Here is a 27,739-nt window from a genome sequence, read left to right as displayed (position 1 = left end):
AGGCAATTCGAAGAATTTTAAACACAGCTAACATAAGAGTAGCTTTCCAAAGGGGGAACACTCTGCGCTCTGCACTGGTGCAAATAAAGGATCGCCTCCCGGCAAACAGGACTAGGGACTGTGTCTACAAAATAAAGTGTAACGACTGCACAAACGTCTAAATAGGACAGACGGCCAGGGAACTACACATCAGAGTCAGAGAGCATAGTAGAAAAATAAACAGGCCGCCGAGAAACGCAGATGAATATCAAGCGTTACTGAGAGACTCGGCAACCGCGGAACACGCACTGGACATGGGGCACAAAATAAACTTAGAAAATGTCGAGGTTTTGAGGCGGGGACTACGTCCACCTCAGCAGAGACTGATGGCTGAGGCGGTAGAAATCGCCAAGCATCCCAGTGTTAAAATAATAGAAGGCGTGGAAAAGGCGAGCGTGCAGAGAACTGTTCTATGTCACTCGAGCTAACACGTATTGGTGTGCGATCATCAGTGGGGAGAGTGGTCATCATCTGAACTCCACTTAACCTTACGCACCTCCCCCCCAACTAAATTGTCGTAACACTCACGTCCCCCGGTGATCAATGATCTACCAGTGGCACCCGGGGTGAATCATCAAGTGAAGCACCCTGAAGTGGAAGATGAAGGAACGAAAAGCGATCGAAAGTAATTTGAAACTCCCCCAACCGACTAATTCAAGAATTTGACACCCACGCTAGCCGACAAGAGCTGTTAATTGACAATCAACACTGATCTAGTGTGCAGAGGACTTACTGATTGGTTCCCCGTCTGTCTTATAACCTGGCCAATTTGGTGACCTGTTCACTTGTCCTGATGAAGCTTTTGTGTCATAAGCGAAACGTTGCCCAAATAAAAACTACCGATTCTTTATCAAGCTCTTCTGAAACGAGATTTTGGAATTTTTCAAGAGCATGCATCCTGTAGGTGATATCAATCTAAGACGAAGCGTAAATACCTAGGGCTATTCGGTATAGACTAACTTACAGCACAGGTTAACCATTTGTGAAGAGCTGGCAAATAGTATAATGTTGTGGAGAGAGGGGCCGGGAAGTAGCACCACGAAAGACGTTCAAGCGCGTCAGCCTTTCCGTACACTTATTATGATAGGTGCCTGCGTGCGAAAAGAAATCTGATATAACAGCAGATACCTACGTATCCCTCAGAACTATAGAAATGATACGTAGGTCTCTGTATCCGTGTCACTCGCATTTAATGCTCTCCTGTCGTGACTAAGCAGAATGGTCTTATCTAGGATAGTTTAAATGGAAGGTGGAAACAATATCAAAATGTGAAAGACCGGTAATATCACGATCATACGAGCTGTTTTCTGGGCGTGCGTTCATTGCTACTGGACAATTCCGAGAGTGGGCACATTGGTTTAGATAACTTGGCCATTTGTGCACTCCGTCGCCCAACGTGAAGTAACTAGCAATATTTGGTTAGTACCACTCTTTAGTATTGGCGCTTCTTAGTCAAGAAACCATACAGGATGTGAAAACAATAAAAATTGATGGTCTGACGTCGAAATCTTAGAACACTAAAGTCAGGGAGCTTATGCGGTGGAATACTGGCAGACTTTGGCAACAATTAGTTTCAACGAAACAAGAATTCAAGCTATTTCCTTCGTCGTAGTCACGCTTCGCTCCACAATCGGCGCAACCATAAGGTCCGTTAGGTGAACCTTCGAAACACTCACTCATCAAACTTCTAGGGTTACTTCAAACTCGGCGACTGGTATTCGTTAAAACTTCCGATAGCCTGTAGCAAAAGTACTCAATATACGAAGGAAATTATGACAAGCAATTTACCTGCCAGAGTGTGCAAACAGTGACCTGTCTGTAGATCCCAGATGCGCAGGGTCTCATCAGCATTGCTGGATACCAAAACCCGAGAGTACGTGTCGTGCGCCATTCCGCTTGTCAACGAACGGTGTCCACGGAAGGTGTGTCTCAGTTCACCGGTAGAGGCGCTCCAAACACGAATCGTTGTGTCCAGACTTGCGGTGATCACATGCACACCATCAAACACGAGTGTGTAGACTCGATTTTCGTGGCCAATCAGTACGTTTAGACAAGTACCGGTTACTATGCTCCATATGCGTACAGTGCAGTCGTAGCTTCCGGAAACGACTTTCCATTCGTTGAACTGAACACATCTTATGGCACCACGGTGGCCTGTGACAAATGAATAAGGATATTTACGTTCTCGATCGTAAGGTAAGGTAGAGCAATATACAGGAACAAGGGGGAACATATGTTAATGTTATCCACGTAAACAAACCCTAGTTCCGGTGACCCTATTTTCACTGGGTGGAGGTTTAGTTGCCACATAACCACGGTAGGGTGGCAATGACACTATAACAAACTCGGGTTCTATTTTGCGGCTGATGAATTTGACCTTTACGAAGAATCGATGCGCATTTTTGTTGAGAATGCAAAAATGGTACACAAAGTATTTTGGACGACAGTTTGAACACCGGCTATGTACCTCCAGAAACGATACAGCGCCAGCCTTCTTTTATCGATATACTTCAACTCACGTGACACCGTTGACCCCGAAAATGACAGCTACTTATCGCAGAGCTCATTTACTTGTGCTTTCCTTGGGGAAAAGATTGGTCGTATCTGGTTAGTTGAATGGTGAGTGATCTTCTGTCCTGAGTACAGGTTACACTCAGGATTACTCTGCTGCATGCAACCGGACTGTTCGTCGAATTCGTTTAGAAATGTTACGGATCACTTCCAATATCCGGAAGATTCGCACTAAAACGGTGGAGAGAGATTATGGCTTCTCAACATAGGTTGATTTCACTTATGGGATAGGATTTACTTAGCCTGGTAACCAGCTCGGTTTGAGCTAAAAGGCAGTTGGTAATTGTGTTCTGTGCATTAGAAAAGAAGCAGAAAAGTAAGGTTCACCGTTCCTTTAGTGTGAATTAACTGAACAAGGTGGAGATCGACCAAGCTGTCCACAATCCTTACCTAAACCAGTTTCAGCACGTGTTTTTCAAAAGAAAGACAATGCCAACCTAGCCTGGTCGGGAAGGGACAGACCATTGTCATCATCAGCTGTAAAAAACGCGTACTTATCATACAGTGGTTATAGCTGCCACAGTTACATTCAGCGACGACTTGGAGAGATAGAGTGGGTAGCCGCGCATTGGAGGAGGCAGCTGATAAAATTGACGCGTATTACAGGTTTCTCAGTGGGACCTGACCACCTCAACTTGTGGTACCGACTATATTCTTCGATTAAAGTCCCCCACGCACAACCAAACACTTGTTTTCTAATTGCCACGTTGCGGATTGGCCGATACCGGCCTACATGAGCTGTGGCTCTCAGACAACGGTTGTAGAAGACCTGAAGACGTCTGGTCTGCTGATCGCAGAGGCTGTTTCACACACACGTACCTTGAAGTGCAGGGATATACCAATTAGTCGGCATATGTATCTCAAATTAGTGACAGCAGACTCCGAGATCCGTAAATTGACCTCATCCACTACAGTTCGCAGAGGCTGTTTCACACACACGTACCTTGAAGTGCAGGGATATACCAATTAGTCGGCATATGTATCTCAAATTAGTGACAGCAGACTCCGAGATCCGTAAATTGACCTCATCTAGCACACTACAGTTGAAACCAACACAGCCTCCAAGATACGTATAACACTCCACAATTTCAAGCACCCCTCCTTGGATTGCGAGTGACTTATTCATTGACTGCATGTCAAGGAGCGTGATATTACACTTGGAGGGTGCGAAGCGCACGTCGAAGGATAGGAGGACTTGAGTCAACGCATCCAAAGACACCTATGGTTTTTTTCCTCTTCGATGACGAAAACGACGTCTGCACATTCTACATCGACAGGATTTTCCCCAGCAAACTGTCGACCACCAGCGTTTCAGGACCTTCCAAGGTCCGTCTCATTATCCTGTCGACCACGAACTCGAATAAGAATAAAATGGGCATACAGACTTTAATATTCGTACTATCTATCAAGTTAGTTATCCGGCATCCGTCGCTGAAACCTTGTTCTCCCACTTTGTTGACTGTCTTGTGTTTCCGAAACACTCATAGAGGATTCACTTCGCTATGCAACTTAAGCTTCCACATATTCCTCGAGTTTCTCGTAGGCTAACGCAATGGTTCGAGGTATCTATGCTGTGGTAATAGCACTCCGCCCCAAGGCTAAAAGTGCTTTACTGGACTGGATCCAGTAAACAGCCGTCTATGCGCTGTAAGGTTGTCTGGTTCAGTTAAAAGATCGATTAACTAGACACCGTTTCTGTGTCGTATCGGCAGCCGTCCTGAAAGACCGCAGGTTCTGAGTCCGGAAAAAACAGGTTTTACGGAAATATGTCGCAACGGCTTCGGTCAGCAAGAACGGATATAATCATCCTGGTTGGTGAAATGAACGCCCAAGTTGAACAACTAAGCGACCAACGTCATCACACACAAAGACATCAGCGCTGACAGTGATGTTTCACTGATGCCCCACGGTCGTAAAACCACAAGTTTTTACTAAATTACACTGGGTGAGTTATTTGTTCCGAAAACCATTCGATGTGCTTTAGCATTACTGATTCAGTGTTCCCGCCAGATGCGGGCAACGCTCCGGAGACATAGATGGCTAAACACCGAAAGTCTTTTACCATCTCAAGCGCGCAGCGGTCAGGTTTCTGACAAGTAAAACAAGGGGAAGGACAGAAGCATTAAATATGTGGACAGGAACGGTTGGACACCTTGACCTCTGATTTATTTCCCGCTCACCGAGAATCCCGCTGCCCTTCTCTATGCATAAAGAAAACACAACACAGTGGTCTATTTACAGCGACGCTGAGCTGAAGACCGGGATCGCTTCTTTGCGAGCACTCTGTACTTACCCGAATCATTGGTCCACATCCTTCTCACGGTTCGTGCCCACAGGATATTGAAAATTTTTCGGTTATGCAAAGAGTTTGATCAAAATAGCTACTAAAACAGCAGCCTTCAATCTGATCGAAAAGGGAATAACCGCAGAGGGCGACATTCAATTAAGTGGTCGCTACGCTTCTCCACGCTCCCTAATAACGTACTGATAATGTCACCTCGATTGTGCCATTAAGATTAATAATAATAACAATAACTGTCAAGTAAAAAAACCATCAAGCGGATAGAGAACGCGAAAAGAGGGCGAAAATTGACAACTATCAGCAGAATTCTGGTTTCAAAAGATACCTTCAAACAGTCGCAGACAACGACCCGAGAGGGCATTCCATAAACGGACGGTTGTGTCTCTGCTGCCAGTGGCCACAAGTCGTAATCTGCCTGATTCTGCATCGACCACAGTTGATTGTTCCGTTGTGGAAGGCAAACCAGTCGCCTGATTGTCAATGTCGATTGTATGGACTTCAGAGTTCTGGTCGAAACAGCTCCACTCTTTTTGCCCATGAGTGAAGCAACTGCTTACTGCCCGCTGACCCGCTAGACAACGTACAGTAGACTGATGTCCAAAGAGTGTGGCTATGCAAGGCCATCGAAGACCATCAAGCAGCCAAACACGAGCTGTTCGATCACAGCTTCCGGATACCAGGAGTGGTCGTTGCTCATGTCCACCACTATTCGGTGCAAGAACCGTGAGGGACCAGACGCCACCAATATGTCCGAACAAGTTGATCAATAGCGACCCGCGAGTAATGCTCCAAATGCATATGCTTGAATCGTCAGAACCGGTGATTGCCCAGTCATTGTATACCTCTAAGCAAGTGATGACATGATTCTGGAGGGGGGTAAAAAAGTTTCCTTTTGAGGTCACTAATTTTAAGTAAGAAACAAAGCAATCCAGTTGAAGGCATCGAAGCTAAATTCCGTTCAAATCCATTAGGGATAAGCGATTTTTGAGTTCACTTAATGGGATGAATCGAATATAGACTTCAGCTGTCTAATGATCACAAGTGCTTTCGGAATCCAACAGCGCTGCGAAGTTGGAGCCTGGACAGCAGTGTGGAGCGCATAAAAGTCAATAACAGGCAGTAGGAGCCTAGCGCGATTCACTCACCATTTGCATATGTGCGTGTGGCACATACAGTTCGGGCGACTACGTGAGTCGCTTTGCCGCTTGTAATACTGTGGACCGCATTTAACATGGCTCACGGGGCAGTTGATAGATGAACTTCTATCGCACAACACACCCATGCTATGAATACAAGGCACTCTTGTATGCACAAACGGATAGAACCTGTAAACCGATTAGTACTCAGAAACAAAGCAGGCACGGGTAGCCATGCCCATAATAGTGCAATAAGCTAGTCGCTTGCACAAAAATCAGCAGAAATCCGATTCGCATGAACCGACAGATAAGATACCAAAATTCAAGGGTGTGCTAGGGTTGAATTAACATCACGTACGTGATGAGCTGAAAGCACAATGGGCTTTAAGTGGGTACCATGGCGCCAGTTACACTGGGACTCGACGTTTCGCCGGAAGACCATCTTCCAGTCGACCTAAGGTGGGGAAATGAAATGGCAAAAACAGTTTGGGATTGCATTTGCGCAAAATTTGTCGGAAAACATACTGCTCAAAATGAGCAGCCCAGCACATTGTTACTTATACACAATTCTTCGCGGGATCTTTAATGAATAATGAGGTGAAAATCACAGTGGCACATCGTCAGGCTATTTGGAGTCATCATTGTTGACAGTAACACTGGAAAACGCTAGTGCTTCACTGCCGCACCAAAATGTCAATTTATTTGAACAAAGTTTTATATTGGAAAGGAAATGTGTGACAGGGTGAGGACCCAGGACTAGCCTACTAAAATATCTGCGAGAAGCCTACGCTTATGCTACACTGTCGGACGACCCCGGCAGGAACTGAAGCCTGAACACTACTGACATCGCTTAGCTACTATACTGCGGTGTCTCCAGCGCATGATGGAGCCACGTGGATCCCATCCTTGAAGGCAAACAACATTAAAATTTCGTAACATCCTTCACTCAGTTTGGTCTACCTCTAGGTCTGCGGCACTCCGAATTACGTGTAGAAACCGAACGGGACTGCCTAGCTTCGGACACGTCCAAAGGTTGTGGACAGAGTAATGGCCCCTTGCCTCATACGGGTTAAGGTTACTTACGAATGAGTCGCCTGCGACTAAGGGACAGACGCGAACGCGACGGCACTGCCAGGTTACGGCCTGGCCGGTCGGTCCCCTACAAAACTTGATTAATCTCATTAACGGAGGTGTTTGAGGGGTAACCTTGACTATCTGGGCAGGTTCTTCAGCCGAAGGCTATAATTAGTCCTTCCAAGAAAGTCCCCTACTTTGATACGAGCAGCCAAATAGTGGTAGATCCTATGACAAACTACGAAAACAAACACTCATGTTACGCTCGACTTCCGTTCCTCTGCTTGTACAAACTCTATTTCTCCGCATGTACTCTCTTTGCTGATTTATCTGCGTTTTCTACCCAGACCACCCACACCCTTCTGACTGCACTTTTTCACCAGTCCATCCAAAAGCTATCATCACCGGCTATTAATACGAAATCAAGATCTAGCGCTTTTCTACGCTCAAGTTCGTGCCTAATTTGTTATACCGTTTCGTGAGCTGAGGCAATGGCTGAAAAGTTAGGTCAATATCAATGTTTGTTTTTAGGTTTTCCGTAGAGTACAACGGGTTCTTGGAAGAGCTAGCATTTGCACGCTATTCCCTTTGGACCTTCATCCGCAAAAACCAGTGCTAATTGATCGCGTTTCCTGCTTGCAAGCTAATATTGTGTATTCCGCTAGATAATCTCCGAATATGGCCAACATAGTGTTTCTCATGTCCGTTGTGTTGGATTTTCCGTGGATTGACAGCGATACTTTTAAACTTTTTCGTACTAAATGTCAACTGCTAACACATGCCACCATCCGACTTCCCGGCGATTTTAATGAGCATGACTCTGATTAGTTAGGTTTATCATCCCATCGTGAGAATGCACCCCATAGTGGTGTGACGGTTTCGGAACCTTAGTATGAGTTACGGACGTGTAGGATACAACGTATCACTACAAGGTGCATTCTCTGCCTCAGCATCCACTGACCCCATCCAATCGGTTAGTGGATAAGAATTCGATGAACAGTCTCCTGGCCCTCCTGGTTGGCAGTTGGAACAACTGCGAAAGTGTGGGCAACTCCAGTCGTCTTGGACAAACCACTACTGTCTTGCGGTCAGGTTTGTGAGCCGAAGTTGACTTGGAACCTTAATTGTACTCTCGTCTGAGTTTTGGCAGCTTAAATGAACCTCACCTCACATAAAACCATCAACTTCACAAATGAAAGTTCTTTCATGCCGCATCGACCGTCAGGTGGTGACGTCACTCGGGTCGCCCTATTTGCTGCACACAGCATGGCGGATAAACCAAAGTATGCAAGTACTGACACTTTCCATCCTTCTTCACTACCTCTTGGCTCTCCGCTTGATAGCCATTCTTATGGCCCCGCATCCCCACACACAGGGCAGTTACTCTCACTTAGATCTCAAAGGTAGATCGGTCAACAAACTGGAATTGCACGCACTCACCTACTTCACAGACTGACATCCGCTGAATCACTCAGGCTCGAGCGCAAGATAAACGTACAGGGTTTATAGCATCCTCTTTATTTCGACGACATCAAATATAAAGCTCCGGTGATGCTAAGATGCTGCAGAGTTGTGTCGGTGTTGGTGACACCCTACGCTTGCGGGCCGAGGTTTCATTACTCGGTTGTAAACGCAATACTCTGTGCTGTACATTTCCACAAAACATTGCACTCATCGAAATACTGACGTTTCTTTTTTTTTTTTTGGTGCCTTTTCTATCAGCTAGACGTTTTTTTTTTTTTGTCGCGTCCATTTATCGATCAGCTACAGCTGTAATTCATCGAAAAACACCTGTCGAGAAATGACCGCCCTCTTGGGCTCCAAAAGATCGGATAAAGACAAAATGGCAATAGAATTCAATGCACGGGTAGAACACCTTAGTTCATTACAGGCATGACCTGGTGGTACGTTAAGCTTAGACGCAAAACATAGTGATAATGAACGGCTTTTGCAACTTCATATTTATCACCAGCTGTTTCTTAGCCATACTAGGTCTATACGCAGTAAGCCTCGTTACGCCACCGGGCGCCCTCTGCTGCTGAACAATCTTGGAGTAGAACTGACGATATCACCGTAAGCTACCGATGCCACAGCTCAGTCCTTGACTGCCGGCCGTTTGGGAACACATACGTTGATTCAGATCAGGCACCCGTCCGTTTCATATGTCAAGAAGCAAAGCTTCACCACAATTTACAACTAGCAAGGTTGAAAACATGATTCTCATGGAGCAATGTATCAAATCCACTCCACCATACTTATTTTTGTACAGGTCCTGGGTAGCCTAGTGCTTCAAATCGCGGACTTCAACTCCGTCTTCTATGAATCGAGCCTGTGCATGGGTGTTTGAACTGGCTTTCGCCTCCGTTTTGGAAATTATGCACGCAGGTAATTTCACTAATAAAAAGGCTTTTCTTTAAATTTGGCTGCTTTAGTTGGTGCGTTAAAAATAAGAGTTTTCATCTGATTCTTTCGGTGGTTGTTTAAACACTCAGAGGATCACTGTGGCGAAGCTACGCAAGTCAATTCGCAGCTTCTAAAGTCTCACTTGTCGTAGCCGTGAAATCGAATACTCACGGAGATAACCATCATTTTCGCTCAGCCTGGCTCTTACAGTGCGACAGTGCGATTTGTACCGCCCCGTAGATCAGAAACGTGTACGAAAACTGCCTGTTTGACTATCAGTGTCTCCGGAGCATTGTTTCTGGTGGAAATTTCGATTTAGCCAGATGATTTTTAGAAAAAAATGTAATCTCCTGCGAAAAATGAGCTGCTCATGTTTCACAGATCACGCTGGTTGAGACGTACTTTTTGCATGCCAGAGGACCGTTTGCCTCCCATAGCTATTTTGTGCAGTCCTGTGCTGAATAGAAACGACCGGGAGATATACAGTGTATGAAGACAACAACCAGTAAACTAAGTCGGGTTGAAACCCCTGCCTCCCCTGATGGGGACCCCGGGACCCAACTTCAGCAGTTAATGATAGTGACAGACAGGGCTCATTTACGCGGCGACTGATTCTGCTGTATCAAAGTTATAGCTTTAATTGAGTAACAGCTCTTCCATTTGCCGATGACCGAAACTGTAGCAGCTTGAACCAAGGTACTCTTGGTATATGTTTTATGACTGATAGGCTGAAATGAACCTTAGAGTTACTCCAAATTCACTGTTTCCAAAAGTACAGCGATATTAGATGTTTTAGGGTTAGATAAAAGTTGTGCTTGAAAAAGTGTGGTCAAAATTTTGTCACCGAGTGTACTGACAGCATGGAATTGGCGTTTAAAGATAAGTGTCATAAAAAATAACCTAGTCGTATCGCTGTAAAAATATGATGACTTACACTTAGTATATCTGCTGAGGGAGAGTGCGAAACACCAAGTTCACTGCAGGACTTTCCCGAGGATTTACTTGATGTCGAGTACGATGGAGAAAATGAATTCTGCACTTTTTCGTGTGGATGCGGAAGCTTATCCATCTCCATTGTACGTATTGCGTCCGAAACAAGACCGCTATTCTGACATAAGCGAAACCACAATAGTGGGTCACAAGCGATCTTATTCCAGCGGTGAGATACCTGAAAACGAGTTTGTGGTACAAACTCTGTAAGGCATGCGGAAGAAGCATGGACCGGTACAAACACAATCCGCAAAGTAACCATACAGTTACATTCGTTTTCGAAGACAGCAAGCTTAGTGTGCGGGAAAATTGTGAAAACGAAGTGGTAATGCTTAATCAAGTCAAACTTTACAAATTACTCCAGAGTACACATATTCTGTGCTTGGAATTTTGCCACGTGAAACGCTGCTCATTCTAGTCCATGTGGACAAAAACTCAGGCGAGATGGCCTAAGTGGTGACAGCGCCAATCTACTGACCGGAAGGCCGTGGTTCGAATCCCACCTCTGCCTCTCGACTTTCCATGTCTAGGCTTGAGCGACCTGGAAGTACCCCAGTCCTCGTGCAACGTTTGGGTGGCATGGCAGTTAGGCACCGAAAAGGTGCTACAGCTGAACGATTTTTTTTGGACAAAAACTCAGGTAGGATGTACTTAATACGCGAACGGAGCTTCGTCGGTTACCTTAGTATAACTGAGCAACAGTAAGCGAACTACTGCTGTTGTATAGAGCGAAATGAAGGGTACTGGATTTAAGTGAACCGGGATTCCGTGGTTCAGCGGGTGTTCCACGGGATGACGAACAAGAAACTAATTATGTATAGTTAGTAATTGATTGGTCTCCTTGAATTATGCCACGAGGAAGAATTTCATGCCAGTGGCTACCTGCAGAATGATAAACATCAGTGTTCGCACTAGAGTCGCCATAACTACTCCGCACAAGTTGAAGATACTAACCGTGCAGATATATCATATTCAACAGCAAAGTAGGAGCTAGCCCACGGAAAGTTTGCGCTACTGGTGTGATTCGTCTTCCTATAATTCGCGTAAATCTGTCGGCCAGAAAATTTACAGTTCACGCAGGCTAGGTGACGTCAGTGGTTTGTGGAACACCAATTTCAGATGGTAAGCCGTAGGTGACCCAGAACAACTGCGGTAGGCTTTATCACCTTTTCGCCATGGCAAACTGCATAGTCTTATGATAGTGAGGTATCCGTATCAACAACGACCATCGATCCCAATGCAGACCATCAAAACATCACGTAAAGTCGTTGTTCAAAAAAATGTCCCTATTGCTAGAATTGATTTCAGGTTAGAAGATACTGCCATTCTAAATTTCGGATACGCGAAGCTGAAAACTAAGAAAACCACCTGATCACACAATAGAAGAATGGCAAATTTTTATTGCTACTTGAGTGGGTCGGTTGTATCGAGTGGAGCACAAGGTTGAATGCAATGTATCAATGTAGTTTCGTATCGCTACTTTTCACTCAGAATAACCAAGGAGAGTATGCGTTTCAACATTCATCCGTGTACGGTGTTAAAGTGTGGTCTCTATGCCCAATTATTAACCGGAAGATCGATAAACAATAAAGATATGTAGACCGCACACCTAAATCAGTTTTATCCATAAACTGCGTATTAAAAGGTGAGCGCTGATAGAATGAAGAGGGAATTTTTCGAAAATTCCCACTTGGAATAAGAACGAATTCAATCTCGTTCTCAAGTCAAACGGCTTCAAAGGCTAAGATGGCAATCTTTTAGACAGTGCAATGAGTACAGTGGACACCAAAACGAACGGAAAGACGTCGTTGGCTTTTTGTCATAAAGTATTCAGTTCAAGTCAACAATAAGATCACCTTAGGTTACTTACAGTTCGTCCAGATCGCTACCCATCTCCCCTAAACATAAGTGCGGTGCCGAACACAACCAAAACAGCCTACACTGACAAACTCAGGTTATCCTATTGGTGATTTGAATAAGATGCCTCGTGACAAATAGCCACTGCCGTCTTTCTCCCGTTTTCTGGGTATACTGTGCTCATTCCAAGACATGAAAGATCGAAAGAATTCTGTATACCCCGACTAACTACTCAAAGGCAACTTAAAAATCATAGTACGGCGACTGAGCACGGAGTCGAAATAATCTACAGTACCCTCAGATGCACTTCAGTTTCCACTCGAACCCTGCTATCAAAACATATCTCACATACACACTTCCCAGCCTTACTTCCAGGCTTGTATACATCCATTCGAAAATTCGAGCCAAAAATTAGCTTCACATCACTCTGGTTTGAACAGTGCTCTTCATGTCTTAGCGCAATCGTTCTAGTGAGTCCGTACAAAAGAAGAGAGCACTAGATTCTATTTTCGCTCTAGTTAGAGCCCAGCAACAATGCATATCCTTGGTCGTGCCGGGTTTTGAGCTCCGGACATGTAACATGCGAGGCAAGCGTTGTATCACTATTCCACCAGCGCACGATGGACGCACTTGAATCATCACGTCCCAATAGGCAGTGTTTACACTTGATCTATATGTGCCCGACGCCTCGAAACACGATCAAGTAATTGCCCTGGTTGTGTCAATAGACTGACCAGCCTGTCAGAACTTCCCAGTCAGGTTGCGCCAAAGACACGTGAGACCTGCTGGACAACAGTTCGATTAGTTGTAGGATTTTAGAATCCACATGCACATCACTTCCATTCAGACAGTGCTCCTCCTGTCCTGGTGCGATTATTCTGGCGAATCCGCATGTCAGAAGTCCGGAGTTCAAGCTCCGGTACAGTCAAGGATACCCACTTATGAAGGGCTTTAATAAGGACGAAATCCCAATCCAGTGCTCCCCCTCTAGTATAGACTCCGTAGAATGATTGCACCAGGATAGGGGGACTGTTAAAAAGAGAGTAATGTGAGTATGCGTTCTACGAATGCTGTAACCCCCTACAACTAATCGAACAGAATTTATTGGTTTTCCAATGACACACCTTCCGTAAATAATTGGAAACTGTTCGTGTAGATTACCCAGTGGATAGAACAGATCAAATCCTATGGCAATCAGAATATCTCACTGACTATGAACCAAAACATGAGTACAAAAAGCAAATTTCAAGTGAAATGCTGTTGGAAGAGTTTGCGAATTAACTGCATAAGGTTTTGAATCAGAACATGGCACGAATTGCCAAGCCATCGTGAAAAGTGGGACTGCACAGCTAAAGGGGCCCACCAAATGGCTCGATCATCGCTCTCTATTTACAATACCACCATCCCAAGATCATTTACTATACCACCAAAATGTGAATGCGCAAAGTGCTCCTAAGTGATGAAGACTGGACACAGTAACTCAAAACGTCGACAGTGTGTTTACAGGTACCAGCGGAGAGAAACAGGGCACTTTATTTTACAAGCAGCTGTGACCAAGTACAGAAAACTTACTTTAGCACATTCAAGGATGTCATATAGAGCCAAGTAGGATAAAATTCGAAGCGACAATTCAACGGGCAAAATTTCCGTGAAGTCCCGGGTCAGAACAAGTTCCCTTTGAATGTCACATTCGTCGTCAATATCGGCCATGGGATCTTGTTTGGGTAACGACAATACGCCCATACTACTCCGTTCAGAGGGCAGATTGGGTAGTTTTTCCCCAATTGCGGGGAGTGAATATCCCTCACAATCAGCCGTGTTAAGACGCGGGCGTTTAGCCTGCGACGGAACAGACGCTTGTGCATGATGGCTCTGAATATCGTCCACCACCGAACTGAAGAATAAGAAAAATAAGTACACGACTTACCATTGATGCCGCTGTCCCGAAGGGATGTTATAGATAGTTTGTGTTTGGTTGGTGGGATCCGACTCGCAAATATCGCTATACAGACAAAAGATAAAATGGACGGGGACCACTCACTTCATTACAGACTATGTCTTCGGAGGCAATTCACAGAGGAATACACCAGAAAAACAATTCCAAGCATGTTCGCAGGGCGATAAGGTTAAAGGGCTGAAAAAATCAAATCAATTCCATCATCACTGACAGCACCAGCAGTATGTGAATGTTTGTGCTCCGGAATGAGTAGAACTGGCGTAACTGACAGGAAAACACTGCAAACGATCAGCCTACGAAACTGACATCATGAGGACTCTTCAACGGCGTTTGGAGATGGAACCCCTTGACTTTTTAGTTACCTTGAAATCACCGTCATCACCAACATCCCCATGAGAACGTTGCGTAGCTATCATGGAGGGATAGAAAGAGAATTCCCTGCACCGTTTCCCGTACGATACACAGTTGCATGCAATGCAACTATTCTGTTGTTAAATGTGCACGCTCTCTTTTTATCAAAACTTGGGTACGATGGGCTAATTTCTGTTCGTAACACGGCAGGACGAATCGCCTTGAGAATTTCGTGAGTATCCACATGGTTGCATCAGAGGGAGTCTGTCATGATTATGTAAACCATACTTTTCATTTATCATTAACTGGTAATTTTCACTCTACGATTTCAGCTCATTTACTACCGTTATGAGACGATTACGGTGTACATTACGCCCTTCTATTTTGTCTTCCCACTAATCTCGACCTGGAACCATTCAACTCTCGCAACAATTTAGTCGTCTAATAAAAAATGGATCATACTCCCTTATTCGTGGTGCTCAATGCTGATCCTCAATCACCAGATGACAGGGAACGATGGACTCACTGGTTTCGTACCTTCAAAACTCACATCAACTCAGTCAAGCCTGAAGGTCCAAATAAACTGGAAACTTTCATACATCACATTGACCATACAGTGTATGAATCCATTTCAGGATGTAGCGACTACGATTCTGCGATAACCTTGCTGGAAAAACGTTTATATTCGCCCGAAAAATGTCGTGTATGCACGCCATCTTTTAGCTGCATACAAACAAGAACCTGATGAAGATAGTGGCCAGTTCGTTCAAAGACTGAAGTCATCTTCTAAGGACTGTGAAGTAAAAGCAATATCTGATGTGGAACATACAAACGAAGCAATCCGGGATGGCGAGATAACCGGACTGCAGTCGAACACCATTTAGAAGGAACTGCTAACGTCAAATGAATTGGACCTTGACGTATACAAACAATCCGTTACTTGTTCTGCGTCCACCCCTGCGTCCCCTTTGTTAATCCCGAAACAACATTTACCACTGCTGCACAAAAACAAGTTGCTTTTGTGGGAACCCCAAGCAACCTTGTTACAAGTGTTTCGCTAAAGAATCAGTTCGCAAAATTTGTGGGAAAAGAAGACATTTTCAAAGTGTCTGTGGGTTCAAAACTTCGAAATATCACATGTGTGCAGCTCAATACTCCTCAATCTCTTCGTTTCCAATAGCGTATCTAAAACTACAACAGATCTTCTGGTCAACGGCATTGCTGTCCCAGCTCTTACTGACACCGGCAGCTCCAGAAGTTTCATTTTTTCACTAGTCCAGCAAACCTGGAAACTATTTCCATACGAATTTGTGATAACAATAGCGTCGACGACACATTCATGTTCCGTCAAAGGTCATTGCTTGTATTCATTCAGTACAAAGATGCTACAAACACCGGTTCACACTTTGTGTATTGCCTAACCTTTGTGCAGACAACCGTCTCGGACACAACTTGGGGTTACATGATAAAGTTGAAATCCCATTCGGTGGCAAATGCGGCATCCTATGTGGCGTAACAACCGCGAAACTGGAATTCCCATATTTGTTCACTAAGCTCGCTGGAAACTGCAAACCGATCACAACGAAATATTCTCGACATACACAGGAAGACGAACAGGCCATACTAACGGAAGTAGACCGAATGCTCGCCGATGGCATAATCAAGGCATCAAATTCCCCATGGAAAGCGCAAGTGCTCGTAATGCGTACGAAACACAAGGGATGCATGGTCATAGACTACAGCCAGACCATCAATCGCTTTACCTACCTTGACGCTTACCCTTCACCAAGACTTGATCAAACGAATGGAACCATCGCACTCTATACCGTCTACAGCACACTGGACCTCCAAGGTGCATATCATCAGGTTCCAATAAGAAAAGAAAGAAAGCGTTCAGCTGTAGCACCCTTCTGGTGCCTAGCTGCCATGCCACCCGAAGGAAGCACGAGGGCTGGGATACTGTCAGACTGCCCAAGCCTAGACAGGGGAAGTCGAGTGGCGGGGGTCGGATTCGAACCACGGACCTTCCGGTCAGTAAATTCGCGCTCTAACCACTTGGGCCATCTCGGCCCCAATAATCTAGTCAGGTGAACTGTTTACTGCATTCGAAGCCCGCGGGAACCTATACCAGTTTTGGCACATTCCCTTTGGAGTAACGAATGGATTGTGTGTTTCCAACGAACATTAAACAAGATTACCAAAGCCGAACAGGTTACTGTATGCGGCAAAATGAGAAATGAACATGACCATAATCATAGGTATTTTCTTGATGTCCTTAAAATATATATTGCTTTGAACGACACAAAAAGCAGCTTCGCAATTGAAGGGCTTACTCTTCTGGGTTACAAGGTCTCCAAATGTATTATCAAACCTGACCCAAAACGCATGCACGATACAAGAGACCACCCAATTCTACAGAACGCAAAATCAGAACGAAGAGCCGTAGGTCTGTTCACCTGCTGCTCCCAATGGATAACGGCGTTTCCTGATAATAAAAAAAACGAAATAGTTCCGCTTCCGGAGTGTCCGAACGGCACTTGGAAACCTTAAGCAAGGATTGGAGAATGCGATTGCCGTTACTGTCGGCTACAGCATCCTTCTTTTCGTCAAAACTGATGAGCCCAACATCGCATTTGGTTCATCCCTGAGCGACGGTAACCGACCGGTCACCATTTTCTCCAAGACCTGCTGTCGAAAACAAAGTATGTACTATCGTCGAAACGATCTGCAAATGGCATCACCATCTCCTCGGAAGACACTACAAAATGAACACGGATCAACGTACAGAAGAAAGGTAAAATAATGACAAGAGTGAACGGTAAAAAAACCGGATTGACGGGAGACAACCAGAACGTCGTCTATAGACCAGGAACAGAAAACCGCCTTGCTGATGCCTGATCTCGTAACCTTTGTGCTAACATCTTTGAGACAGAAGAATTTCAAGAGCTTCACAACATACTATGCCATCCAGGAGTCACAAGACTTGCGCATTTTTTTCGTTCTAAGAACCTTCCTTTTTCATTAGGCGATATCCAACTTGAGATCCCTAAATGTCCCACATGCTCTTACCTGAAACAAAAATCTTGTCTTTTTCGTAGTCAGCTTACCAAAGCCACAAAACCTTTTGGACGCCTTGGTAATCACTTCATTCCACTTCACTCAGACACTCGTAACAAGTACCTCTTAACACTCATCAACGAGTAATCCCGGCCCCCATTTGCTTATGTCCCCTTCCATGGTGATTCGTTGTGGGTTAACTCTTTTTCCTTTATGGCATGCCCGCCTACATTCACTCAGATTGCCGTTCTGTCAACTGAACCCAAAGTTTTTGTTCTACAAAGACGTCGTCACTTGTCACATCGCTGCACACAATTCACAATGTAACGGTCAAGTGAAACGGCTTAATGCTACCCTATGGAAGACCATCCGTCCAATTCTAAAACCAACGAAACTTGCCTCATACACGTTGGGAAATCGCCTTTCTTGATGCTCTCCACTGTATCTGTTGTGTACCAGTACCAACTATACCCCCACATGAACTTTTCCTGCCGTTCACACGAAGATCAGCCAGTGGTGTATCCTTGCCTACCTGGCTTACTGTCCCTGAACCTATCCTTTTAAAGCGAAAGGATCGAGCCTTTAAATATGACCCTCTGGTACAGGAAGCAGAGCTAGTCTCTTGCAATCCACAGTACGCCCACATAGCTCATCCCGATGGCAAACACGAAACCGTATCCTAACGCCACTTGGGTCCTAAAGTCAATGACCTGCCATCCAACACGTTCAACACAGAACTAGAACCCGAACATACTGCCGAACAAGAGGAACCTCAGCCAACACCATCATCTACGGTGATTGTTTAGAAACTGAAATTTTGCCCATTAACGATGCCTCATCCTCCCATTCTACTGCAGACCCAGAAAACCACATGAATCCCTATACAACAACACCACACTCGACTTGGAACCATTCGACTCTTTTAGCGGAATCGCTACGGGGGACGTCGTTATACAAGAACAAAAATAATTTCGTCATTGGGAGATGCATCCTTATCTTTGTGAACATCATGCCCCGAAAATCCACTGTACGATTACTGGCACCATACAGTACAGGAACTAATGCCGCTAGCTTATACATCATCTTTCACGGCACAACACCACTGTTTGACATTGATGTTTCTCTGCCACACAAGAGACAAGGAATATAGTGCTAGCCTACCACAATCAATGTGGGTTACCTGCATATTCAAACACCCATTTAAATGGTTTGGACTGAAACAGACAACAACGACAACGACATCGATTACTAGACACACCTTGCAGTGTCCCTAATCATGCAGGAGACCATGCGGGCACCATCCCAAAAGGCGGGTTGAACCGGAAGTACCCAGGCTTTTGATGATTGCTTTGATATTTGTTTGCCAGGTCAAAGATTGATCACCTCCCTACTCGCGCCACTGCGAACTGATCACGGAAAACAGCAATCTTCGGCAAATAATGATTTGGTATGCACAATACATGATGTGACCACCGCAACTCTTGGTACTGGATATATTCTTCGCTTTGAACAACCGAGGTGGCTCAAGTGATTAAGAGCGCGAATTTACTGACCGGAAGGTCTGTGGTTCAAGCCCGACCTCTGCCTTTCGACTTCTCTGTCTAGGCTTGGGCAACCTGGCAGTATTCCAGCCCTCGTGCTCCTTCTGGTGGCATGGCAGCTAGCCACCGAAAGGGTGTTACAGCCGGCTGGTGGTTATCCTTTGAACAACCGAACACACGGTTTCTAATTACCGTGTTACCGTGTTCGCCGATACGAACCTACACGAGCTGTGGCTCTCAGACAACGGCTGTCGAAGACCCTCAGACGTCTCGTTTGCTGCTCGCAGAGGCTGTTTCACAATCACACACACACGCACCTTTGCCTGATACACATGTACCTTGAGGTGCAGGAATATACCAATTAATGGGCATAGGTATCTCAAATTAGTGACCGCAGACTCTGATATCCGTAAATTGACCTCATCTAGCACACTACAGTTGGAACCAATACAATTTCCAAGATACATATGCCACTCCACGATTTCAAACACCCGCCCTTGGATTGTGAGTGACTTATTCATTGACTGCACATCAAGGAGCGTGACATTACACTGGGAGGGTGCGAAGCGCACGTCAAAGGACGGAAGTTAGGTAAGTGAATCCAAATCACTCGTGGTTTTTTTTCTCTTCCACGGCAAAAACGACATCGCCTGCGCAAGGTTTTCTGGGCAGCTTGTTGACCAGCAAGTTTTTCAAGACCTTGCAGTGTCCGTCTCATGATCCTGTCGACTAAGAACTTGAATGAAGAGAGAAAAATGAGGAATCGCCCAGCTGTAACATCATTTAGGCGCTAGATGGAAGCGTGAGGACTGGGATACTGCCAGGCTGTCCAAGCCTACACAGGAGAAGTCGAGAGGCAGGGGTCGAGGTCGAACCACGGACCTCCCGGTCAGTAAATTCGTGCCACCGAGCCATGTCGCCCCCATGGACTTGAATAAGAATAAAGTGCACAAGCAGCCTTCAATGCTCGTATTGTCCGTCAAAGTGGTCATCCGGCATCCCTCGCAGAAACCTTGTTCTCCTTCTCCACTGACTGTCTTATGTTTCCGAAACACTCATAAAAGATTCCACCTTCCTCATTGAAGGTCAGATTTTTCACATTTCACTCTTCGGGTTTTTGGTGCGGCTGACGCAATGGTTCGAGCTACGTATGCTGTGGTAATCGCACTCGGCTCCAATGCTGACGGTACTTTACTGGACTGGTCGTCCATGTGCTGTACGGTTATCTGGTCCAATTAAAAGATAGATGCGCTAAACACTGTTTTTCTGTCGTATCACCATTTGTCCTGACAGACTGCAGCTCTGAGCCTGGGAAGAACGGGTTTTATGGAGAATTCTCGTACTGCTCCGGTCAGCAAGAACGAATATAAGCATCCTGGTGGGTGATATGAACGCCCAAGTGGAGCAACAAAGCGACCAACATCATCATGGACAGGAACATCATTGCTGACAGTGATGTTTCACTGATGCTTCACTGCCGTAAAACCGAAGTTTTTACTCAATTGCACTGGAAAAATTAGTGTAAAGAAGAGGAAAGTGTAGGAGGGAAGAAACGGGGTGCAGATTTGCCACAAGCATTCCGAGGCGCCTACAGCCCCAGGAGCTTAACCGAGCAATCTGGAAAGCGAGCTCACGAAAGCGAATGCGACCAATCAGCTGCCATTTCTTGATGTCTTCAGGCAAACACAGGGGCACAGCGGGGGTCAATCGTAGAAGACAGGCCGAACTAACAACACCTAAACCCTTCGTAATATCTTTCCAACCTCTCTGTCAAGTTATACGCTTCCATCTGGCAGTTCGCGCCATTCTGAAGGGGGCATGGACAACAATACGCCTCGGTAAACAAGGTTTTCGCATGCATGGCACATGGCCCAACTACCGCAGATGATGGAGCTAGATGTTTCCAGCGACCGATGTCATCATCAGGCGTAAGAACTGCATACCTGCCGTGCAGTGTTTATAGCTGTCTCAGTTACAATCACCGACGACTTGGGGAGATGGATTAGGTAGTTGGGCATTGGAGGCGGTAGCTGATATAATTGACGCGCAGATAAAGGGTTGCCAGTGGGCTTACCACTGGCGATCGGGAGGGAGGCTATACATTGAAGGCAATAGCTTGGATGCAATAGCTCCGTTAAGGGCGCGATATGGCCACGTAAGATAATGTCACCAAACAATGATGTGCCTCGTCTCGAGTCCCCATTCAGGGAGACGACAATCACCAGAACAGTGTTCGGGGGTGATGGCTTGCATACTTTACTGCGGAGTCATTACGAGACCTCCGCTGGCTCGTTTCTACCATTCGTGTAGTTGTGCGAAAAGAGCCCTTTGAGGAAATCCTTCGACTGGCACACAGAACAAGTAGCCAAGCTAGCACAGCCCATAAAGTATGACCAATTCATCTGTCGTGGTGAGTAATTTCCTCCGGAAACCATTCAGTGTGCTTCAGTATTACTGATCCATTGTTCCTGCCAGAATCAGAAAACAGTCCGGAGACATGGAGGGTCAAATGTTGAAAGTCGTTCGACTTCCTCGGCGTGCGGCGGCCGGGTTTCTGACCCGTATAATGATGTATAGCACACCAAAGCATTGTAAACTCCACCTTTGACCACGCCACACGTGATGCAAGTTCCTCCCAATCCAGATGGAAATACTATCTTTCAAAAGACTAAATAAATATGAGAAAAGATGAGAGTTCACCTGTAACACCTCTTTGGTGCCTAGCTGCCATGCCATCCATAGGAAGCCCGAGGGCTGGGATCTTGTCAGGTGTCTTAAGCCTAGACAGGGACTACCGGGGCTGACACAGCTGTCCAAATACGCGAATTTGTCTACTATATCAACCGCCTCATCCTGAAGCATGAAGTTAGGGTTCCGGCCCACCCAGTCTTGCAATAGCACCTTACACTTTGTAGGTGGGGAGCGCACGCAAAACCGTGTGGAAGAATTATGTACATTGTTTTTTTATTTTTTGCATTACCGCGAGGTCAGGTCCAACATAGGCCATGTTGTCTGCGTACTTCCCATCTGTGAGTGGAAGCCTCCATAGCACCTCGACCCCACAGGCATTAAAGGCTGGTACTGAGTACTTGATAATCATGTCAATTACAAAGTTGAAGAGCAAAGGTTAAAGAGGACAAAACTGCCTGACACAACTTGATGTGGTAAACTCAGACAAGGGCTTCCCTTATTCCTTCACACGTCCGCGAGAGTTGGTGTGCAGCGCTTTAAGGTGGGTCAAGAATTTATGTTGGATACCTTTGCTCCATAGACATTGCTATGGTGCCTGACAGTCCACAGAGACGACAACAGCTTTCAAGTCAAGGAGCACAACCATTGTTGGTTGCTGAAAACAGCGTCGCTGTTCTAAAATCTGTCAGAGGGTGGAGATGTGATCGATGAGTGCAGCTTGGTTTTTGCGGATCTGCCTTTCCTGTAAGCCGTTGGAGGATAAGATTAGAAAGGTTCTTCGATACCACAGCTACCAGGCCGATGCCACGGTGGCTTTCAGACAGCGTCTGCGTACCCTTTTTGAAAAGAGGAATAATTGTCGACATGCCCTGTTGTGCAGACACTTTCTCTCCGCTCCACATAGCACCAATAAGTTTTGTTAGATGGCTCACCAGAGATCATCCGCTCTCTTTGAACGGGAAAAAATACAGACCATCTGGTCCTCGCGCCTCCTCACGTTTTAGTGCCGATATTTTATACTTTATTTCTTCCTCCGACGGGCAATTAAGGTGTACATCCCATTCGCCTGTATGCATATTCTCTACGTGCTATGCTGCAGGAGGCTAGCTAAGCTGTTCTTCGAAGTGCTAGGCCCATTTTTCCAGTCGACATTTTTGTGAATGAATCAATGAGCCGCCTTTTTTGCCTATCTTTCCACTGAACGCTACTTTCCCAGGGCCAGTCGATCGTACCACTTGATATAGGGTAAGCTGTTTCCAGTAGCAAAGGCCTTCTCCATCTTCCGAGCTTCTGATGTCCACCGGAGCTCTCGGTCTTTCCTTAGGCTCTTCACTACGTGGCGTTTGAGGGGTTTGTATGCACCTCATAATCATATCCTGCTGGTATCGATTTCCTGGCGTCAACCAAGACTAGCGGCCTTGATGACATCCAGTTGCACTGTGATCGAATCAGAGAAGTCGGACAGACAGCACTGAACGCCACTATCACAGCTCCTATCAAATATTTTTATGCATCATCTACGTGCTCACCACCAGTACAGTATTAGTGTGCCGTAGAGTTGTTGGGATAGCGCAGATCGATACTATTGAGCTATGGTAGTTCTTCGATGGCATGCTTCTTGTTGACTTGCTAGAGCCTGAAGGAAAACTGTCAGACGTGCACGCACCATGGCGTGATCGGAATTAGGTAGCATACCCCAAAAGTAACGGCAGTCTCGAATTTTGCTCTCCACCGGTGGCTGAAGGACACGTGGTCCAATGGAGCCCACGACCGACTTGCAGTTAGTAGCCACCACGTTACGCGATGCGAATGTTTATACTAAAATTTCGTACTGGCTGGAAACAGTTCAAGACCAGCATACAAATGAAGCAGCGGTTCTCTGTTGCCTGTGCGACGAGCATCGACTCCGAATCGACGGCCCAAATGTGATTTCGAGAAGCTCAGTCCGCAGGGATCACAATATCAATGTTCCTTGCTCGAAGAATGAGTCCGGATAGCTCATGTTAGAAGGCAGCTTTCTCGGCGCCAGAAATTCAGTTTACAGTTGTACAGCGTTCCATATGTATAGCATAGGCGGCCATAACGCTCTGGAAATTCTGAAATCCTGGACGCGCCACTGACAACCGACATTCGACCAATACTGGGTCATGATTGGCTGTTGGGTTAAGAATTTCAACCAATCAGATCTCGGCTTGGTGCCGGACCGTCAAGCATCCCGAATTATCGACCAATCTTGGTTGGGATGGACTTGTCGGCCGTAGCGAGCGGTAAAGCGAGATCTGTTGCGAATTTCCGCCTAACAGATTCATAACTACGCTTGGGTCTTGCACGCATACATAAATTTTAAGGGTGTATGAAGTTTAAAGGAACACTGCCGCCGCTGGCTTTTCGCACAATGAGATCGATTTCTCGAAATCTACGGCATTTTCAGACTTGCCACTTCATAGTTAAGAATGCCTATGTATAATGTATGTGCTCCTGCATTATTGAAAATCCTTTACTATGGCGGTTTGTTTAAGTGAACGAAATCTCCAGGTTAATAAACACCGCCGACTGTGAATGAGTTACCTGATGATAAAAGATCACGAATTGTGGAAAAGGTTGACTCACATACAATGAAAGTAACCTTCAGGTATTTTTCCACCGGAACAGATTTTCTCAACATTAGAATCTAAATGGCCTTTGGAGATGCAACATATGCGTAGGCGCGTTGGTGCAAACAAATTTTGGTCGATGATTCTTTGTTGCCAGTAAAAATTCCGTAGTGCGCGCTAATTATTTGCTAAGCATCGTGCACGCTACGATATCAAACATCAGTTCTCTATGACAAATCAAAAATCTACTTTTACGTGACAGTATACTGATTTGCTGGTCTCTTAGGGATGTTGAAATGCGTTTTTTCCAAATCGTCATACTGCTAATTTTAAGTGAATTTTCTATCAGAATTCTATTGATTTACTCTAGCTATATTGTCGACCCCAAGGTAGTCTTTCAAGATGAGTTACACTCATTCACAGAAAGGATTTTCCTGCCACTCTCGTTCGTCAACCACAACGTAACACAGAACTTGACGCTAGTTCTACTTCGTGATACAACATATCTATCATCGGCCGTGGTCCACTCTTTGGAAGGAGAACTAGACCATAACCCTAGCCACCCGGTCTGTTTGTATCGCACCGTACCGGAATCTTACAACCTGTCTGATAACAGTTCTGGACAAGTTAGTACGCAACCCATATACGGACTGTTCTCGCTATGTGATCACGGCGTGACACCCACGGACAACCAGCCCAATGCAATATAGTGTCGTCTAAAACCTGTGAACTCACATTCCGGCCTAGATTTGCTTCAAGACTCTCAATCGAAAGTACAGCTAGAGGCTCCTTGTCGACTAACGATAACTTCCACAATGAAGGTTTAACATTGGATTCTGACCCATTTCAATCGACGGAAGTGGACAACGAATCAACAAATATTAAACGACCAACGTCGATCTCAAACCAGGCACCGATGCAGACATATTTAAGCCGCTAGTCGCCCTCAGTGTGGAGTGTGCAAGACGCAGCCGATACTCACGGCCTACGGGAAAAACCAGCCATTACCACAACTAAACGTCGTATTCCGCGGCACGTTCCACAAGAGGCTGAAGCTTTGCTAGTCGATACGGAATCAACCACCGGCGAATCGACGGTTGAACTAATACCCACCTTGCATCGGCCGGATCGACCACCGCCTCGTATTCTGGAACTTCACGTGGTGGTAGACGAGGCATTGGTAAATTTGTCCGTGATTACTACCCACCTTGCATCGGCCGGATCGACCACCGCCTCGTATTCTGGAACTTCACGTGGTGGTAGACGAGGCATTGGTAAATTTGTTCAACCGTGATTACGATATGCTGATTTTTCGTGTGAACACCCTGATATCCCACGTTTTTACAGCAAAAGTAAAAGTTGAAATAGAGATACAGTCGTCGCGCTCAGAAACCAGTCAAAGCTGATAGGCTGCTTTAAACCGGGTGATCGGTCTTGATGGTAATAATGGGCAGACAGGGTTCTCTTGCAGCAGATATAGACATTCTGAGACGGAGCCCGATAGGCTATGAGAAGTTTATAAGGTGACGTGTGTAGCGCCGAACTGGTTTAATTTATTTCTCCCGGTGAGACTTATTCTTCACAAACACTTCGTTGGACAGATGGTACTGAGCTTGATCGAAGTCCGGGTCGCTGCTGAGGCGCTTGGCAATTTCCTCAGACACAAGATCTCCCAGGGATCTGCAGTGATGCGTAACTCACTAGCCACATAGATCCTACGTCTATAATACCAGACAGCTGAACGATCTCAACCGACGCACAGCACTAACATGCGCCCATGGGCACACGATGCCTAACTAACTAGCCACATTGAGCCTACGTCGATAATACCAGACAGCTGAACGATCTTAACCGACGCAGACCATTAACATGCGGCTAGGTGTACACGATGCCTCACTAATCCACCCATCGGTAACGGAAAAAAGGCCCAAAATGGATGTCTTGATATCTTGAGATATATTGGTCGTCTTGAAGTTTACATATGTCCTTCTGGGAGGCGCATTTTCTTCTTCGTGAAGAGCGTTCATTTGGCCGTTGAAGTTCTGAAATGAGAAAGATATAATTCAGGATATCGAAATATCACCATAAGGCGGGCGGCCGACAACCAGGTAGAGATACTTACCCCAAAATTCACTGCGGCGACTATGCTGTCGTAGATGCCTGTTCACACGATGCCATCTTCAGCGGTTATTTCGCATGCCTGTTTACTGCACCTCTCAAGAAATACGAGACTTACATGTAATGCATAGGACCTCATTAACAGACAAACTTTTCGGAGCCGATGGGTCACATGAAATCATCTTCGTCTCTTTCATCTAGCTGGCGCTCTACAGAGTTAGTCGTAGTTGTCAGACATTGACTCAAGACTGTCGAGTAGTTCCTCTGTGGACCCGAAAACACGGACGCACACAGACTTACGGGACACAATGTGCTGGGAATCTGTGCTTCGGTCCAGGTCGACATCATAAGACGCCCTCTTTGCGGACCGGGTAGCAAGCACACCTCTGCGTTTTCTGGATGGGCCCGGAGCTAAGAACCCAAAGTGATTTATTTTCATGTGGACTCACCTATGGGACAAGCCTGAAGCGCACCACCACACAGTGGGCAGGGTTCACCGTCACAACAGTCGGCGTGATATGACACGCGATCCGTTGTACACCAGCGGTCACTGGTAGTAGTAGGCCGGTCACAGAGCACACAGAACCCCAAGTCAGCGTTTCCAGACCCCCATCTGGGTTGAGGCGCAGTATCCTCGACCACCAACGGCAGATCGTCGGTTGCAGACTTTGAGGCTTGACGCAGCAGGATTTGTCCCTGAACGATCAACCACTTAAATATGGCGGTGTCCCTCCTGGGTTCTAGCCTCTGAAGCTAATCACTCACCCGATGCAGTTGTTTACGAAGACCGTCGAAATCTGTCGGGGGTGATTTGGGAACAAGTGTAAGGGGTAAACCTTTTCCGGTAGGTTGTAATCTGACAGCCATCGTTGGTGAATTGGAAAGCAAGCTAATAAATGGTCAATGATGAATAATTCTTACTGCTCGGAACGGACGGATCTCGAAATACAGAGAGCCGGTGTACGCAGGAGAGCCAAATCGCCTGATAGAAAGGGCATGTGCATTCTCCAGCACAGGCGCCGACAGTCTGGGAGCATCTGGGTGTTTGCACCACAAAC

General features: G+C 45.8%; 1 protein-coding gene across 1 annotated transcript in view; it reads right to left on the bottom strand.

Moving 5' to 3' along the window:
* The window catches only part of T265_01805 (hypothetical protein), a gene marked incomplete at both ends in the record, with an annotated part of 27,590 nt that extends 1,849 nt beyond the window's left edge, over positions 1-25,741 (bottom strand). Inside the window, 5 exons of the mRNA XM_009165915.1 lie at positions 1,828-2,193; positions 5,238-5,778; positions 6,407-6,502; positions 13,945-14,266; positions 25,677-25,741. Of these exons, the coding sequence (XP_009164179.1) occupies positions 1,828-2,193; positions 5,238-5,778; positions 6,407-6,502; positions 13,945-14,266; positions 25,677-25,741 (1,390 nt within the window). The remainder of the gene's footprint in view (positions 1-1,827; positions 2,194-5,237; positions 5,779-6,406; positions 6,503-13,944; positions 14,267-25,676) is intronic.
* Between the last annotated feature and the right edge of the window lie 1,998 nt (positions 25,742-27,739).

Source organism: Opisthorchis viverrini, assembly GCF_000715545.1.
Source record: "Opisthorchis viverrini unplaced genomic scaffold opera_v5_20, whole genome shotgun sequence".
In the NCBI taxonomy this organism is placed as follows: domain Eukaryota; kingdom Metazoa; phylum Platyhelminthes; class Trematoda; order Opisthorchiida; family Opisthorchiidae; genus Opisthorchis; species Opisthorchis viverrini.
Note: the sequence above shows the minus strand (reverse complement) of the source record. Positions and strands in the feature narration are given on the sequence as shown.